This window comes from Glycine max, chromosome 15 (assembly GCF_000004515.6).
Source record: "Glycine max cultivar Williams 82 chromosome 15, Glycine_max_v4.0, whole genome shotgun sequence".
In the NCBI taxonomy this organism is placed as follows: Eukaryota; Viridiplantae; Streptophyta; class Magnoliopsida; order Fabales; family Fabaceae; genus Glycine; species Glycine max.
Genome location: NC_038251.2, coordinates 11813078 through 11830893, shown reverse-complemented (window position 1 = coordinate 11830893; position 17816 = coordinate 11813078). Strand labels below are relative to the sequence as shown.

Below are 17816 nucleotides of genomic sequence, written 5' to 3'. Positions count from 1 at the left end.
TCTGAGTTTTAATCAATATATATCATGATATGATAGATAAAGTTTTTCAAATAAAAAAAAAACTTTAATTTAACATATTTTTGGAAAAATTAAGATAATGCTTTCCATAAGAGTGTGGAATTCAATTAATTATTAGGAGTTATAAATATTTGGAATGAGATATGATATATGTTATTGAAATGAAATAAAAAAGAAAATTACTAAAGGAATATTTAGAACCGTATAAAGTATTATACTAATGTTTTTCATAACATACTTTCTCATTTATAAATATATACATATTGAATTGAACCACGTTAAATTATAAGTATGAGAACATCTGAAAAAAGGAATAAGAATTGTCTCTAGTTGTCGATTATGGAAAATTGAAAAGGGATCCTACACGTACAAGTTGTCAGTTATGGAAATAAATAATAATTGTTGACTTTTCAGCTATCTAAGAACTCTTGAGTTGTCAAATATGGAAATAAATAGGAATTGTCAAGTCGCTATTCTTTATTTTATGGCATAATACCATATGACCTAACCTTCCTAGCATCCCCATTTGCACGTAACGGTAAAGGTTAAAGACATGATAATTTTTTTCGCCCTACGTGTACTCTCTACTCATAAAGGAATTTAATGTAATTTTAATTGACTCATGTATAAGTTATCTAGTTAGTTAGAGTAGTGAATTAATTTGTCAACATCAATATGACCCTTCATTTCGCAAAGCATTTAATAGGTTCACATGTCATATTGACGATAACCAATACATAAGGTGAGAGATATGGCTGTGCTAGCTAACTGGCTCAGAGCTGCTAAAAGATCATTGAGAGTGTACACCGTCTGTTATGGGTACCAACAAGATTTCCCGTGGTCTTGTATAGACATGGTAATTCTTGTTGCAACTTGAGGATCCCTCATGGGTTGGCCTTGGGAAAAAATTTCCCGTGGGAACATGAATAGAAATAAAAAATCCCTTAAAGTTAATTTAAGGACGGGGACGATGATTATGTTTTCCGTCGCCCGGTTCTCATATTCTCGCATATATAAAATTTTATTTATATATTCTTATAATTTATAATATATATAACATAAATATAAGGATTAATATAATATTTTACAAATACAAAATAAAATTATCATATATATAAGTAATATCTCACAAGTCACAAAGACACAAACATTATCCAAACCCTAAAATGCTGCATCAAATATTCCGTTCCTTAACTTCTTTCTTCACCTTTGTTCCTTCTTCATCGTTCGTTTCACAGTTTCACACTTCACTTTTCCGCTTCTTCACCGTTTGTTTCACTATTTCTTCTTCATCGTTCGTTTCATCGTTCATTTCAGCTATGAACTCATGGAAGCCTTCATTGTAAGACTTGTTATATTTTCTAAACACATATTTATATGTTTATGTAGATTTGATGTTGAAGATATTTTATTGTATGAAGACTTGTAATGTTATACTAGTTTTATTATTTTTATTGTGTAATACTATAACATTAATGTGTACTTGAATATTTCTTGAATGTTTTTATGTTTGTGTGATTTTATTACTATTATTATTGATTTGTTTTGATATTTTTAGTCATGTTTTAAACTTAAAATTAAATCTTAAGTTTATTATTGTTGAAAAATTGAGATAAAAAATTATAGTTTTTTAATAATTTTTAATATTTTTTAATGTAAAACTGCGTGAGAGAGAACAAAAAATACCCCACCACGGAGCGGGTGAGTACTCGCACGCCCCGGCACGGGCATCATTCCTAGCCTTGTAGCACTTAATTAGTACCAATATGTAGTAATAGCTGTGCCGAACGTTTTCTTTCCATAACATTTTTCAGCGGCCATATTATTTTTAAGGTAAATATTAACTTGTGCATTAGGGTATTGGTTAAAAAAATGAAGAAAAAATAATTTTATTGAAACGCATAAAATTGTATTGTCTATGACTTTTTTTATATTTTTTTTTATAATTTTCATATTAAATACTTTTTTTAATTTCTTAACTAATGTTTAAAGACACTAATTAATATGACTCTTATTTTAATTAATGTCATTCTGTTGTAGTAGTTGCCGTTAGGAATGCATGTTTTCTTTGGCCAAAGTAAAAGGTGGTAGTGAATGAATACATGATTTTAAATTGGTAAATGATAATGAGTACTCTTAAATATTGGTTAAGAAATTCAAAGATTTTTTTTTTAATTAGCATACACAAAATTGTATTTTTTTTACATTCTTCTATAATTTTTAACCTACAATAAATATTTGTTCTTTTCAATTTTTTAACCAATGTTTTAAAAGCACCTACCCAGAACCTTTTTAATTAAGGAGAAACACGTCCAGGCAAGTGCGTGGAACAAGAGGGATATAGCCAGCAATATGGGGAGCCATTGGAATATGCATGGGTGCCTCCCAATTTTTCTATTTGATTCGTTCCTTAAGTTTGAATTTTGTGGCTTGAAATGTACGATAAGACATAAATCTTGAATAATTTTTGGCTTTCCAATCAAGTTGGTTATTAACTAACAATGTATACAAAAATCATGCAAGCAATTGATGTTGAGAAATATGGACACAAGAAGCTGTTGGGTGCAATTGAGTTGTTTTGCCGCTGACGGATGGACCAAAAGGATACAGTGACATAAATATGTAATGTCGATTAATATTTTAGGCCTTGTCCATAGAAAGTTAAAAAAGTTGTCGGTTGAGGTTATTTCAGTTCTAGTTCCTGTTTAGCATAAAAAAAGTCCCACAAAAATCACAAGAAGTATTTTGATATTTTATCATGTGATTAACACAAAGTACTTATCAAGTTTAAAGGAATCAAATTTAATACTACTTGCATCAACTACCTGTTAATAATTAATTTGGTAGACTATGAATACATAACCAATTAAAGAGATAATGAGGTTAAAAAAAAGGTGTCTCTAAAATTAAATGTTTACAAGTCAGATTTGTCATTACTCTTGCTTAGTATTTTCACGTTGTTGTTTTTCTTTTAGGTTTCTGAATTTGTTATCAATAAATATGCGAATTTTTTAAAGCTTTACCTCCACTTAATCTTCTCAGGAGTTATTTTTTTAGAAACTAATTAAGGAGTAATTGAGTTCTATTCGAAGACATTACTTACCTTGGATTTTCAATAGATAATAAAATGCAATCCTTGATAAGCAACAACCCTGGTCTAATTATGTTTGAAGACAAAAAACTACTAAAAACGAAATAGAGCATCTTATAGGGCTTTGCGCTTCGCAGCCTTCTCAAATTTCAACAATTTCTTCAACTTTCATTTGTTTTATACACCCTCCATTTGGTCCAGATTTTTGTTCGGATAATAAAGCCTCTCTTAAGATAACAACCACCAAATGATAACTAACCAAACCCTTAGCTATGCTGCATAATAATAATGGGCATTTGGTCTAGTGGTATGATTCTCGCTTTGGGTGCGAGAGGTCCCGAGTTCGATTCTCGGAATGCCCCACTTATGCATGCACCCCCAGTATGGGGTATAAATTATGTTATTTTTTTTCTTGTCTTTTATAACTAACAGATTTATTGTACAATTAAAAATTATGTTTTAATATTTTTATAACAAATTTTAATTATTTAAAATTTTTGTTTAATTATTTTTTGTAACTAACAAATTTAAATTATTTTTATTTATGATTTCAATATTTTTCATAAGTAATAAATTCAACATCTTTTAAATATTTGTTTCAACTGTTTTTAAAAGTTAAACAAATATAATATAAAAATATTGAAAATTAATTGTTTCACCAATCTAATCTTAATTTTAACAATCTAATGTAATCTAATCTTAGTATTAACTAATATATTTTTTTTATAAATAAAATCAATACTTAAAATATAAATCAGAAAAAATTATAAAATTTCACTAACACTACAAAACAATATTGCATTGCGAAACAATTTAAATAATAATTGATAAATATATATTTACAATATAAACACAAAGTTTTAAAAAAAATTTAAAAGAAAAAAATTGAAAAAAAAAATTATTCAACAAAAAAAAAATCATACGAATCTGTATGGGTCATACGGATTGACAATCCATATAGGATTTTTCCAAAAAAATGTCATTTTTGTTTGCGACATTGCTTCAAACAAAGCATCAAACCAATATCAACAACATCTAGTACCCACGAAGGAAGAAGAAGCACCAACGGAGTGAAACGACACAAGGAAGAGGAAGAAGAAGAACCACAACAGCGTGGAGGAAGAAGAAGGAAAGAAAAAGAACCACAGTCGCGCGGGAATGGAGGAAGAAGAAGAACCGCAACCAAAACGTGCGTGAAGGAGAACGATGAAGAAGAAGAATGAAAGAGACCACCATGAGGAGGAAGAAGCACGACATGAAGGAAGAAGAAGCATTGCGGAGGAATCGCACGGACATACACTATAGTTGTATTTATATTAATAGGGTGAAGGACATTTTAGTCCTTTCACCTAGGAAGCTGGGTGTCCTAGCAAAATTGTTGTTCCCAAAGTAACACCCATAGACCAATGAGACACAGGAGGCCCAAATAGACGGACCAGGACTCCTACTGAGTGGCCCAACATTACACTTTATGACCATTTGTATGCCCATACAACTATTAACACTCTCATGCATAAAGGAAATATTTATCTGTTATACACAGACAGTATTTGCCTATTTGGTAGAATCTTAAGTAACACATTGAAAAGAGAATAAAACATCATCGGTAAATGTTTTAAGCAGAAATGCGGTGAAAATAGTTCTTGTTGGTAAGGTTTTATTATACAGTTGACGTCACGATTATGGTGGGTTTTTTTTTTATATTATAAGAAATTGTAGATAAATATGATCGATACGACCATAATTTCAGTTGTATCGCAGTCATAAACATTCTAAAAACCTTAATGCGCGCGTTCGTAGTAGCTCCTCACTGCTACATTTTCTTTCTTTATTATTATTATTATTATTTAATTTCTTTAATTTTTCTATTAAGTTATGTTTATTTAAGAAAGCTTAGAGTTATTAGACTAAGACAAATACTAATGAGTGTCTTTAGATTATTAATTAAGGAATTAAAAGAAGAAATTTGTTTATTGAAATGCACAACTGACCTTTTTTTATATATATTCATAATAAATACTTTTTTCTTTTAATTTTTCATTTAATGCCTTAAGAATACTAATTAACAAGAACCTTACACTAACAGATTATTTGTCTAAAAGAAATAAAAGATTTAGAAGTTTACTTACAATTTTACTCTCCTACGCTTGTAAATGCACGATTTTGATCCGAGTTTGGTTTTGAATCGTAGCTCTGTAAAAGCTACTATAACTTGTAACACTGATTGAAGCTATTCAAACCAAGTCATCAAAATAGGACGGCTTGTGCAGATGTCAAAGAATTAGGTGAAAGTGCGTAACTAGTTAAACTAAAACTGGGGTAGTTCTTTGTTTAATATATGCCCATATACTACAAAATTTATTTATCTGTAATGTGTTCCACACATCTATAACTTATATATACGACCAAGGGAAAAGCTAGTATAATACAACTCCATAACCTAAAATATTTTCCCTTCTATAAGCAGCTACATATGAACATATCAGTAAATAAGTACACATGAAACTGATGAGCATGCATAAATAATTATTATCAACGTAATATCATGTAAAATTCAGAGGCAATAGAGCGCGTCCCATCATGACAATAGCAAGTCCCATTACAACATGGCTAGTAGCCTTTGGGGCTTTGCTTTCTTCTCTCTGAATGTGCTCAGCCACATTGAAGTTTCCTGCATGCATCCTCCCCATTTATCAATAGATTACAAGAATAAAATAAAAATTTTAATATTTTTTTTCTTCATAAAAAAGAGCTAAATAACCTATTTAGTTCTATATCTTTTTTTCCCAGTTTAATTCTTTATCTTTTAAAAAGTTTAATTTGATTGTATATATTTTTTTTTCAGTTTAGTCTTTCATCTTTTTTAAAAAAATATTTAGTCATTTATCTTTTTTTGGTTCAGTTTGATCCTTTATTTTATTTTTTTTTTCAGTTTGGTCCTTCAATCTATTTAAAATTAACTATGTTAATAGTTTAAAAATCATTTTTTTATTTGGTTTTCTTCCCTTCCCCTCCACCTTATTTTTAACAAAAAAAGTTCATTCTTAAATGATTAACGACATTAATCTTAAATGGATTGAAAGATTAAACTGAAAAAAAAGATAAATGATCAAAATAAATATTTTAAAAGATAAAGAATTAAACTGAACAAAAAAATAAGATAAAAGATTAAATTGAACTTTTTAAAATATAAAAAATCAAACTAAACCATAAAAATAAGATAAAGGATAAAATAAATAATTTGACCTATAAAAATTATAAATTTTGATTTTAATTCTTTTAAATAAAATTGTTGATTTTGAGTCTAAAAATTTATTATTTTGAAAATGACTTTTTATCATTAGATGTCATAGTCATAGATCATTGTGACATAATATATAATATATTTAGATGCATGTGATGTTATAACGAAATGGTAATATGAACTATTTTCAAAACTTTCAAAAAAATATAAGAGTAAATAACTAATCTCAATGATTGATGAAGAAATTAGGTGTTCATATTTTAACATACATATCCCTGACTTATCATAAGCATATACATAAAATTGTCAATTTTTTTCAATAATTAAAAATACTCCTTTTATTCTATAAAGTAAAAATAATTATTTAGAGATCGTATTAATATGAAGTAATTACACATAAAAATAATGATTAATTTTCATTAAATATGGTGAATGCACGGAAGGTGAACATTTTTCTTTTAATAAAATTTATCATATCTAATATCTAATGTTAGATTTCAAATCTTAAATCATTTGATTAAGTGTATTACTCTATAAATTACTCTATAAAGTAAACTGTACGTGCAATTCAAAAGGAGTTTGATCCCAAAAAATTTACATGCCGATACTAGCTTGCATGAACATACAAACATATTAAGCCTAAAATAAAGTTGTTTTAGTCTTCAATTAATTATAGTATGCAATAAAACCACGAACGATACCTCTTTGACGGCCATAGCCACATCCAGCTTCAATTGTTTCTCTGATGTCTTGTATGGTTGCCCTGTTGTAAAATATGAAGTTGCTGAAAACGTTGTCCAGGCAATTGAGGACCAAGTTTGTCTCTGACAAACATGGTCCTTGGCAGAATGTATCAGTTTTCTCTACAGGCACATTCAGGTTTCCATTCTCGTTCAATCTACACGTCTCTTCGCAGCTGCGATAAATCTGAAACCCCACCAAAATAAACAAACTCTGAGAAATATTTTAACCTATGTTGCACACATATATAAATATACAAGATTATACATATATGACAAAGTTATATAAAGGTAAAAACACATAACACAGCATGAATAATGGAGTAGAATATCTGTTTTTTTCTTAAAGAAATAATAGAAGAAATTAACCAACTCAAATCGGTAAGTTGCTGTCACTAATCACTATACCCAACTTACTGTCACTGCGTCTGCTACGAGAGGATGATGAATTAGTCTCATTGAATAAACAGACAGAAATGAGAAATATAAAGAAAATGAAAAAGTTCTTAATCTTACCAGAAACTGTTATTTTTTGGGAAGATAAAAAATAGACTAATTCGCACCATATCCTGTCGCTGTTGTACTCGAAAAACAGTTTTAGTAAATCATCCTCTGTTTATACTTAGCCTTACTGAACGTGTTAAATTCGAAGTTTTAAGAATAAATTACTTTAATTTATTCTTTATAGCTTTGAATTTTTCCAATTTATTCATCTATACTTCTTTTCTGTATTACTGTATAAAGTCCCCCATGTTTATTTTTTCTTTCAAATTCAACAGGGCACTAGGCCCAACTTCCCCAAGTTTAAGTTAACGTGAAAAGTGTTAAACTCTCAATTTAGCTATTATTTTAAGCTTATTAGCTACAACTTTAATGATGATTATAACATTTTTTTACTTTAGCCCAAATTTAAGGGGATTAGCAATACAAAATAAAGATGTAAGGTAATAAATTGGAAACAAAAGTTGGCAACCTGTAAAATTTATATATATGAGAAAGAGAAATTATTAGATAGTTTTGTATAATTGCATGTCAATTATCTCTGTATGATATAAATTTAATTTTTTTAATTTACAATAAATAATTAATAATATAAAATTAAGTGTCATGAGAAGATTAATTAGAACTAAATTCTCACGGACTTTAGAAGTGTTAGTAATATATTTTTATTCTCTTAACATTTTTTGTATTGGTTAAAATTTATTAAATATTACAAAATTAAGAATGGAGCTCTTTGATTAAGAAATGAAACCAATAAATTTTATAATTTTCAATAAATTTTAGTCATACAACAAACAAAGAGAATGTTCCAAAAGATTCTATCACTTCTATTTCTTGCATAACATCAGTCAAATACGAGAAAAGAAAGTGTTCCAAAAGAGTGTTTTACTAGTATCTTTTGCATAGATATTGTTTTAAGAAAAATGATTTTTTTTACCTTTTCAAAAAAAGTGATAGATGTAATAAAAAGAAGAGGAAAAATAGTAAGGAAAAAAATGAGTATATAAATGGAAGTTTAAAAACAAAATATTTGAGCAGTAAAAGAAAATTCATATTTTTGTCTTAATTACTCTCTGGGCTTGCATTCACTTAAACACTTGAAACCTCCTTGAAAAGCAGTAAACATAAAAATCAGTTTGGGCACTCACATTCTTATCATTGAAACAGAGCAAGGCTTTGGAGACAATTTGAGCAGGGTCACCACTACCAACCCCACCACCACCGGCTCCAAAACCACCACCACCGGCTCCAAATCCACCACCACCACCAACAACTCCGGCCCCAGCACCACCAAAACCACCTCCCACACCACCGTACCCACCACCACCTGTCTGTGCCTCGGACTCATCCTCATCAGCATTTCCTATCAAATTTTATAGCATAATAGGAGACACTCAAAAAATAAAAAAAAAATAAAATAAAGTTTAATCTATTCTGGTTAATAATAACATACCAAAGTTTTTCCCAAATACACAAACGTAAAGGATAGCAAAGGTTAAAATCCAACGCCTGACACTCACTTGGAAGAATGCCATTATTCTCCAAGCTTAATTATCTAAATTTTTCACATTAAAAAAAAGTTGAATTGGAGCACGTTATATAGCAAAGCAAGTATGCAACGTTACCCTTTTTTGCGCTATGCTACAAGAAATAGTTAATTAGTTGCTAAATTCCAATTCCAAACGAACATTACCAACCACTACCATTCACTTTTTTCTTTATTAGTGAGGGTGTGCATGAACATTCCTTTTTCTTGCATGTGTTTTTCTAATCAGAATTAACCTCCAACGAGATAAACGGCTCAGCATAATTAAGTGAAATGAATGAGGCACACATTAATGGGTGTAAATGTTGGGTGAATTTCATTAGAAGGGGAAATTAGTCAAAAGGTTTGCTGCTAGTCACGATTAAAATTTATGGAAGACAAGACTAGAAAAATAAGGACAGGGCAGCAGTTGAAGTGCAAGCCACCAACTTCAATTTTCTCTGTTTTTACTCACATAAAATCAAACCTAAAATTGTTTGTGTAGTAATATTTTCCTTATAAACTTGGGTAACATTTGTTGCGGTGGAAAAGCAAATGCCACCTGCTTCTTTATTAACCACAAGTTTTTGTCTTCGGTTTCATAATTTTGCAATTTGCTTCTCTTTTATATATATATATATATTGCAATTTTCTTCTAAAACAACGAATCGGCGTTACACAAAATTGTGTCCAAATTGTTTGTTAGCTTAGAGAGGTAGACCCATTTTGTGTCAAATTAAAGAATAGGATTAAGAGGTGCATATATTCTTAATCTGTTTCCATTTTAAATATATTTTATTGTTATTATAATATTTTTTATTAATAATATTAGTTTATTATTATTTATTTTTATTTTTATAATAATATTTATTATGATAATAATATTATAGAAAACGTGATAAAGAGATTGGTGAGTGGTAATGGCATGCCCAAAACACAAACGGACAGAGAATGCCAATTTTTGTTCATTTTATCACCGGTCTTCTCATATTAGAGTGGATAATTTTAATCATGGGTCCCACCAGATTTTTTTTGAAAATTTTCGGTGCGCATTCAAACCGTGCACATTTCACAAACTCCTTGCAAATCGTCGCTCCTCCTTGCCCCTTCTCTCCTCTTCAGTGGAGCCAAACCGCCCCTAAGTCTTGAAAAAAAAGTGAATTAAGGAGTATTGTTTTTAATTATTTAGGTTTACAGTTGAAGCTAATCTAAGAACGCTAGCTACTTTGTAACCGATTGGTAGATTATATGATAAAAAAAGGTTTGTTACTTAGAAAGGTAGACATTTGTCCATAGAATGTCAAATTGTAATCTTGAATTTTGTGTTGCCTAAGTTGTCATGTGCAGTTTTCCATCTTTCTTCAAAATGACAATTCAAAATGGCAAAAAAAGTCTTAAATATCAAAAGTAAGGTTATCAAACTCTCGAGTTAACTCTCTAATTATTATGAGTTTACGAGTTTATTTAACCTCTGCGACTCATGTGTAAACTCTTTTTTAGTAAATTTTATAAACTCTAAGTAAATTCAGTAGACTCTCAAGTTTATCACCGAGTCAACGAGTCAGCAAGTTAAAAAAATCAGACCAAAATGTAAGTCATTTTAAGTTATTTTCTGTCTGTGTGGTGTTTAATATACCTTCATTTAGTGTGTTATTTCCGAATAAAAAAATTTCTCACATTTAATAAAATCAAATCCTTATTTTCTAATAACATCAAACCCTCAATGACAATGATCTATCACTACTATAACATCCGCAAGTTATTATCTAATAGTGATGCATTATTAGACTTGATTATTTAAGTATTGTGAAATTTATGATTTACTATTTTGTTTTACTATATTGTTGAAATGTTTAATCGATATGTTACTTAATATATATTTTGTTATTATTTTTATATGAAGTTGACTCTTACGAGTGTATGAGTTGAGTTTACTAGTTGAGTCTATCGAACTCTCACGAATTTATATAAATTCTCGAGTTTAATAATCTTGACTATTCAAAAATCATTTATGTGGGGCAGATTGTGAAGATAAAGAAAAAAGATAGCTTGAGTTAATTAGTCAAGACATAAAGTCTGCTAATCAAAAGCATGCAAGTGGTATCTTGTTGTAAAAAATTTCCAGTGGTTTAATTTTAGGCTTCTAGGAAAATGGATCCAAAGTGAAGGCTTCTTGTTAAAAAAGGAGCTGTTTGGTTTAATATCATAGAATACAGATACGGAGAATTAGGCTTTGTGATGGACAATAATAGGTGGAATCCTTAAATTTCCTCTACATAGTGGAGGGACCTATGTAGTATCAAATATGGGAGAAACATAAACCCAAACTGGTTTTAAAAAAGGAATGGCTAGGAGAGAATGTGAAACTTTGGCATGATATTTCGATGGGTCCAGAAAGTTTAAAAGACTTAATTTCTTTCTTAGGTTGTACCAATTATTGGAAGATAAACATGCTGGTGTAGCCCACATAGTGTAGATTGGTGTCATAATGATTGGAGTATGAAACAGATATGGAGGAAGAGATTCCTTGTATAGGAGGACGATTTTATTTGTTGATTTGATGAACTTATTGGCTTTAGTCTCTGTTTGCTTTGCAATGAAAAATCTGATGATTGATCGGTACGGAAAGTGGATGACTCACATGCTTAGGTCCTTATTCAATAAACATTCCCGTAAAAGCTTGTTGAAAAAGAAAAGTAACATCAAACAAACTTTTCTTATAAGTTAAAATCAACTTATGCACCTTAATTTTTTAGAAAGTTAGATGAGAGTATAAAAGATGAAGTACATAACTGGATTTTAACTTATGAAAGAAGTTTAATTCATTTTATCCTCTTTTTCTTCTTCTTATATAAATGTGTATAGAAAACATTATCAAAGAACGCCTTACTACATATACTTCAGCTCATCTTTCTCTGCAAATTCAAGCTAGTTTTCATGTTTCTATTAGCCCCCTTAATGAGTTTTTTCAGAATTTCTGGAAGTGTTTTGCTGCATATTAAGTTGCTAGCCTTTTCATGGCAATTTTATACTGATAGATTGCCTCCAAGGGTGAACTTGTTTAATAAGAAGGTCATATCAGATTTGCTAGAGGCCAGTGTGGACTATGCAGTAACCATATATCAAGAGGTTTCAGAGTTCAGACCACCTTTTTATTTCACCTGCTTGTTGTTTTACAAGGATTGATCTTGTTAATTGCTATGCTTGGGTTGGATACTTGGATTCTTTGTTGTTTTCTATTAGGTAGCTGAGAGAATCATATCCAAAACTGAGGTCTGGTCAGAGAAAAGAAGATTAAATACAATTTGCAGCCCATCTGGCATTATTTCAATGTCTTGATTTTGTGGCTAGCTTGCAATAATATTTATTTAATAATGAGAGATTTAATTTATTGTTTATTACGGACCTCATAAAATTCCAATCTTAGTATTGTTTTCTAGCTTGAAGTAGGTGAACTTAGTCTTGTGTTTTCAAATTCGAGTAATAATATTTACAGAATGAATCAGAATTGGCTTTAATTGCATCAGGGTTAGAGTATTTCTTGGTCTCTTACTTTGATTATGTTAGACTTAAAGTACTCCTTATGCTTTTATTTATTAATATTTTCTGTAAAGGGTTAAAATTGTAATAAAAGATAATAAAAAATTATTGAAATCTTAAATAATTTTTTAATCAACATTTATTATTCTTATCTCTTCAATGACATTCTCCACTTTAAAGTAAGTCAAATATTCTTTTTGACACTTTTTTTTTATTTGTGGGCAGGATTTAGTTTTATTTTTAAACTTTAAATTTTCGTAGCTCTTCTACAAATAAACATGCAATAATGATGCATGAACATCCAAATAGTATACACACTTATTAATTTGATGTTTTTTTTTTCTTATATGCCTCTCTTCTTTTCATTTCATATTACTTTACACTTTTTTCTCTTTTATTTTGTTATCTATCTAACTATAGATATTGGCACATAGGTGCCCACAAATCATTTTTTATTAAGGTATAATGAAAGTAAATAACTTTTAGAGTATTATACTCATACTTTCTTAGTTTTTTTCGAATTACACATAATATCCTTCTTCTTTTTTATTTTTATACTAACTTTCTTTTATTATTTGAAAAACATTATATCATGTATCCTACAAGGGAGATTGTTGTAAACCTTAAAAAAAAAAGTATTATGTCCCATTGAAAAAATCTCAAAAGTGCTATGCTTTGAGATTAATTTGATCCTCACGTCCCATCTCCCATTGTTGTTACTTGTTAGGCCCGTCCAACAGATAGAATAGAAGAAACAAAAGGGAATTGAAATGGAATTTTTATTGAACTGCTAATAACACAAAGCATGAAGTAAATTGTAATATACATCAGATCAGGAACATCATGAGTTTTGTAATAGTAAATTTGGCTGAGCAAATCCTTGTTCCGTTTATTAAGTCTACTCTCCCTGCATTACAATGAATGTAAAATTATTGAATGCATTCATAAAAAGAATATATAATTCAGTAATGCAGATATGCTAGAAAATGAGATTAAAGTGAGAGCATTACACATTATAGTAATTCACGAAATTATCTCAACCAGATGTGCATGCAGGTCGTCTTGGAGGAAGCTGCTGATGTGGAGTTCTCTGTTTGAAAAAACAAAAATATGTAAAGGAAAAATGGTTAAGTACTTAAAGCAAAAAGATTCATTTAAAACATAAAAAAATTATAACTCAATAGATAGTGTTACAACTCTAAGTACCTGTAGTTTTGGTCGCAGTGTCTCCACTGTTGCTGTAGATTGTTGATTCACTCCAGCACCTTGCTGTTGAGATTAGATATATATCAAAAAATTATATTTACGAAAGAGAAAAGAAATAAACATGTTTTGGTATACATTTTACTATTTATTTTATTTTGATGGTTTTGGGGCATTATCAGAAGTCATTTATGTGTTTATTTAACATATGAAATTCAAATATATATACCTTGCATAATGCCCAGTCTGCCGAATCAAAGAATGCTCTTTCATTATCCTTTTAACCCCGAAAAATTAAAGCATAAAATTAAATTAAATTAGATACAACTGAAACTTGTAAATAAGGAAGTAAATTATGGATGTGCTTATGTAGTTTTTCTAGTTTGGGCTTACTTTCGATATCAAAGGCTTCTTCTTTGGGGCAAGCCTACCGTACTTTCCCTCGGATGTTGTCTGATATTAAATAATTGTTAAATCAAACCAAAAGAAATAAAAGGGAATGCTATATTATAAAATTAACAACTGGTGAGGACCAAAAATACTATGAAGTTAGCAGATGTTATATTTTGAATCTTAGGGCCACATCTCACCAACTACCAAATAGAATTGTCTTCAATAAGAAAAATCATGATATCACATATATTTTGTTAGTGCAAGAAAAGGTATTCATCAAAAAAGTCAATGTTTGTCTAGTGGGAAATTATTTAACCTAAGACGTTATGCAATTGGATCCTTCGTTAATTTGAATCCTAAATGTTAGAAATTAAGTAATCCAACTTGTTCAAATTATAAATTTGTCAACTAAGACAAGGTCGTGATTGTTCTGTTTTTCTTTGCATAAAACTAGTCATTACCACACATATGATACTTGAGCTACTTATAATTAAAAGTATGCATTTGACTGATTCTATCATTAACCTAATTAAAACCTAAATCGCCGTTTGATATCATCAAAATCAAAAGAGTGTCAAAGTTAAAAATATTCGCGCAATTCATGAAGAAAACCCTTTCACGTGGGTGGGGAGGGAGAATATTCTAGAAGACCTTAATTATGTTCTTTTTTAAAAATAAAAAAAAAAGGTGAATCAATGATGAGAACCTCATGTTTGAGAGAAAACGAAGTTCACATGATTTGCTTGACAGCCCAAAAGCCAGTTAAGCTTGTTTTGTTTTGTGTTGCATAGTGAGTTTTGTACGTGGCATCGCTTTAGGTAGGCACACCTTCAAACCAATAACAGAGTAACCGACAATTTTGAAAGCATGCACCCTTTAAATATCTTCACTCTAAAATCTCCCATCTTTGTTAAACTTCTTTTTCAACCTTAGCTTAATTATTTTGATACAAATATTATAAGCAGGCAAAAATTAATAATGTTAAATTCCAATGTATCTCATTGACGAGTAATTGTAAAAGTAAAAGAAAAACGTCTCTTGGGCACATCGAAACAAATAAAACATGAACAAGACATTCAATTGTCAAGTGTAATAACATTCAAAAGAAACGAGAAAGGTCAAAATTAATTCACATAATATTCTATATTGCGCGCAATAATTTGTTTGATATGACTGTACCTAATTACACAGCCAACAATCTCGAAAAATAAATACAGATAAATAAACTTAGGTACCCATATCATAAATGCCACAAAAGTACATTGTACAACCATGATGGAAGCTAGAAAGAGTACATGGGTACAGCGTAATGCACACCAATGAAAATAGACACGTGCAGTTATGTCACTCTGAATAATAAACAGTTAGATTTTCCGTCCGATTCTCCTTTTAATTTTTGGTATTATTAGCTTTACGTGTGGTAGTGTTGTTCCAAATTTGCAAATACCAAACACATAGCATTCACATTATTCACTACTTTGATTGCTAATTATCATTTTGTTCTAGTTAGCACCTGCCCTCAAAGGAAACTTTTGTTTTCCTAATTCTTAGCACCACTAATCGCAAATTATATGATGTTTATGCTATTAAGAGGAAAAGAATTTGAGGACTGAAAAATTATATTATAATAAAATATAAAAAGGGTGAATAAGTGGTTGGAGTTCGGTTATGTACCTCAGCATTCGGGGCAGAGAAATAGTCTTCCTTATCGCACCCTGCCATCTTTGTTTACCTATTCAACAAAAACCAATTCGTGACTAACAAATAAGAAACTAATGTTCAAAGTTAGACTATTATTAATCAATGAAATGTAGCCTTTAACTAGTGTGGAAAGAGAAGAGGGGGAAAACAAGAAACCAAAGAAAGAAAGAGCATAGAATAGAAACAGGGCAGTCTCCCAATCAAGCAAGGAAGAACAAGTTGCAAGGAAAATGGTTTATGGGGATACCGAATTATATGGTGAGTGAAAACAAACACACAAAAGAATGGAGAAAAATGAGAGATAAAATAAAACGGATGATGTTGATAATTACCTTGTGGTAAGAGGAACGTAGAGATGCAAGGAAGAGAAAGTGTTAAAAGGGGAAAAAAGAGAAGAAAGTGGAGACAATGAGATAGAAGAGGTTTGAGTGAGAACGTTAGATAAGAATATGCATCCACTACGCATACCAAGAGATTACATTTATGAAGAGAGGCTAAGAAATAAGCCACCAAAAGGAATAAAAATAATAATATTAATCATTTTAAGTTTGAATGCTACATGTCAAATATCCAGTCCCATACACTTTCATATGATGGGCTTTACGTGGGCGTTTTCTAGTGGCTAGTTGACACTAGTTTCATTTTCTTGTGGGATTTTTTTTTTCTTTCTGAAGTGGCCAATGACTATCAACTGTGACCAGATTCAATTAAATTATTGTTCTTGTGATTTACTTTTAAAAAAACTAAGATCTTTGTACCCATTGGCTGTTGTAGTTTAAGACGTTAGGATATCAACATCGTTTGGTCCATATCATACCCCCAACGTACAATTTTATCATGTGCCAGTCATCCACATTACCGACACTTTTCTGCTTACGAATTTATGAGATGTTATATCTGTAAATTATTTCCCTATTTTTCACTAAAATCTCTCAAATATTCCAACTTTAATAATTATAAAAGAAAAACATTTGTCAATAAGGTATTGATTCCAATGCTATTAGACTTAGTTCTTTTAAATAAAATTTTAAATTTAAATTATGTGAAAGAAAAAGACATAGTTGAGTAAAGAGAATTCACTAAAAATGATTAGTCAGATTTTTTGATAAAGATTAATTATTAATAAAATAAGTAAATAATCAGTATTAATCATAGTATTAACCATTATATAAAGCAAAATGAAGCATCTTATTATGCTAGTCTCCATACCTGTCAAGGCAGCAAACACCCCAAGTTATGAAAGCATGCTAATTTGCAAAATAAATACAAGGGCAAATACCAAAAAATCTTGTTTAAATCAATAAGATGACTGAAAAATTGATTAACCAATTGCCTTAACAACAAAGCAAGCACCTATTAATCATGAAGTTTGGGTAAATAAAAAGCATATATAGCTTTTCTGCCAAGTTGATCATAATTCTTTGTGCTTTTCTCTGAGCTGCCTCCACAACTTTGGATGCTAACCCTTTCAAACATCTGTCTCATTCATATCATAACCATCCTTTAGTACATAAGCAATCTCTGGTAACAAAGAACAATTGAAGATCCAGTTCCAAAAGTATTCTATTATTTTAGCTCACTGGAGCAAATTATTTTAGATAATAGACTGATCTAGGAAGATAAAGAAAATTCTTTATTCTGGTTGGAGCATAAAAGATAGCAAAGAAGCATACTGTGATAGAATAGGAATCCAGCTTAAGACCAGATGCTAGGCCTTTATGTGCATATGGCATATGATATCCACCATCTAAGACATCCAACTTGTTGTGCACAAATTCCAAGACAAAATCCAAATGTCCAACGGAAAATGAGCACAAAAGTAAGGGTGTAAATGCTTATGCAAAAGTCCTTTTTCCTACC

General features: G+C 30.0%; 2 protein-coding genes and 1 non-coding gene across 4 annotated transcripts; 1 reads left to right on the top strand and 2 right to left on the bottom strand.

Moving 5' to 3' along the window:
* The first annotated feature begins 3399 nt into the window (after positions 1-3399).
* TRNAP-UGG (transfer RNA proline (anticodon UGG)) lies at positions 3400-3471 on the top strand. The gene has a single exon. It is a non-coding gene; the product is annotated as a tRNA-Pro (tRNA).
* A 1960-nt stretch (positions 3472-5431) lies between these two features.
* On the bottom strand, positions 5432-9165 carry LOC100806363 (uncharacterized). The gene is made up of 4 exons (NM_001254514.2): positions 9048-9165; positions 8743-8957; positions 7055-7280; positions 5432-5780 (listed from the first exon to the last, which is right to left on the bottom strand). The coding sequence occupies exons 1-4, from the start codon at positions 9127-9129 to the stop codon at positions 5653-5655; spliced, it is 651 nt and encodes a 216-aa protein (NP_001241443.1). The 5' UTR covers positions 9130-9165; the 3' UTR covers positions 5432-5652.
* A 4256-nt stretch (positions 9166-13421) lies between these two features.
* Positions 13422-16405, bottom strand: LOC100527098 (uncharacterized). 2 transcript variants are annotated; one of them, XM_006596920.4, is made up of 7 exons: positions 16113-16206; positions 15930-15987; positions 14256-14315; positions 14092-14139; positions 13866-13928; positions 13670-13749; positions 13422-13566 (listed from the first exon to the last, which is right to left on the bottom strand). In XM_006596920.4, the coding sequence occupies exons 2-6, from the start codon at positions 15975-15977 to the stop codon at positions 13696-13698; spliced, it is 273 nt and encodes a 90-aa protein (XP_006596983.1). In that variant the 5' UTR covers positions 15978-15987; positions 16113-16206; the 3' UTR covers positions 13422-13566; positions 13670-13695. The 2 variants fall into 2 exon arrangements, with proteins under 2 accessions (XP_006596983.1, NP_001238670.1); NM_001251741.2 differs by lacking the exon at positions 16113-16206 and adding an exon at positions 16289-16405 and having other exon boundaries at positions 13441-13566.
* Positions 16406-17816: the final 1411 nt, after the last annotated feature.

Coding starts and splice junctions, on each gene's coding strand:
- LOC100806363 (NM_001254514.2), bottom strand. CDS start 9,129: ATGGCATTCTTCCAAGTGAGTGTCAGGCGTTGGATTTTAACCTTTGCT. Junction 8,958..9,047: donor TGTATTTGGGAAAAACTTTG/GTATGTTATTAT, acceptor AAAATTTGATAG/GAAATGCTGATGAGGATGAG. Junction 5,781..7,054: donor TGGCTATGGCCGTCAAAGAG/GTATCGTTCGTG, acceptor GGATGCATGCAG/GAAACTTCAATGTGGCTGAG.
- LOC100527098 (NM_001251741.2), bottom strand. CDS start 15,977: ATGGCAGGGTGCGATAAGGAAGACTATTTCTCTGCCCCGAATGCTGAG. Junction 14,140..14,255: donor AGAAGCCTTTGATATCGAAA/GTAAGCCCAAAC, acceptor CGGGGTTAAAAG/GATAATGAAAGAGCATTCTT. Junction 13,750..13,865: donor CACTGCGACCAAAACTACAG/GTACTTAGAGTT, acceptor TTTTTCAAACAG/AGAACTCCACATCAGCAGCT.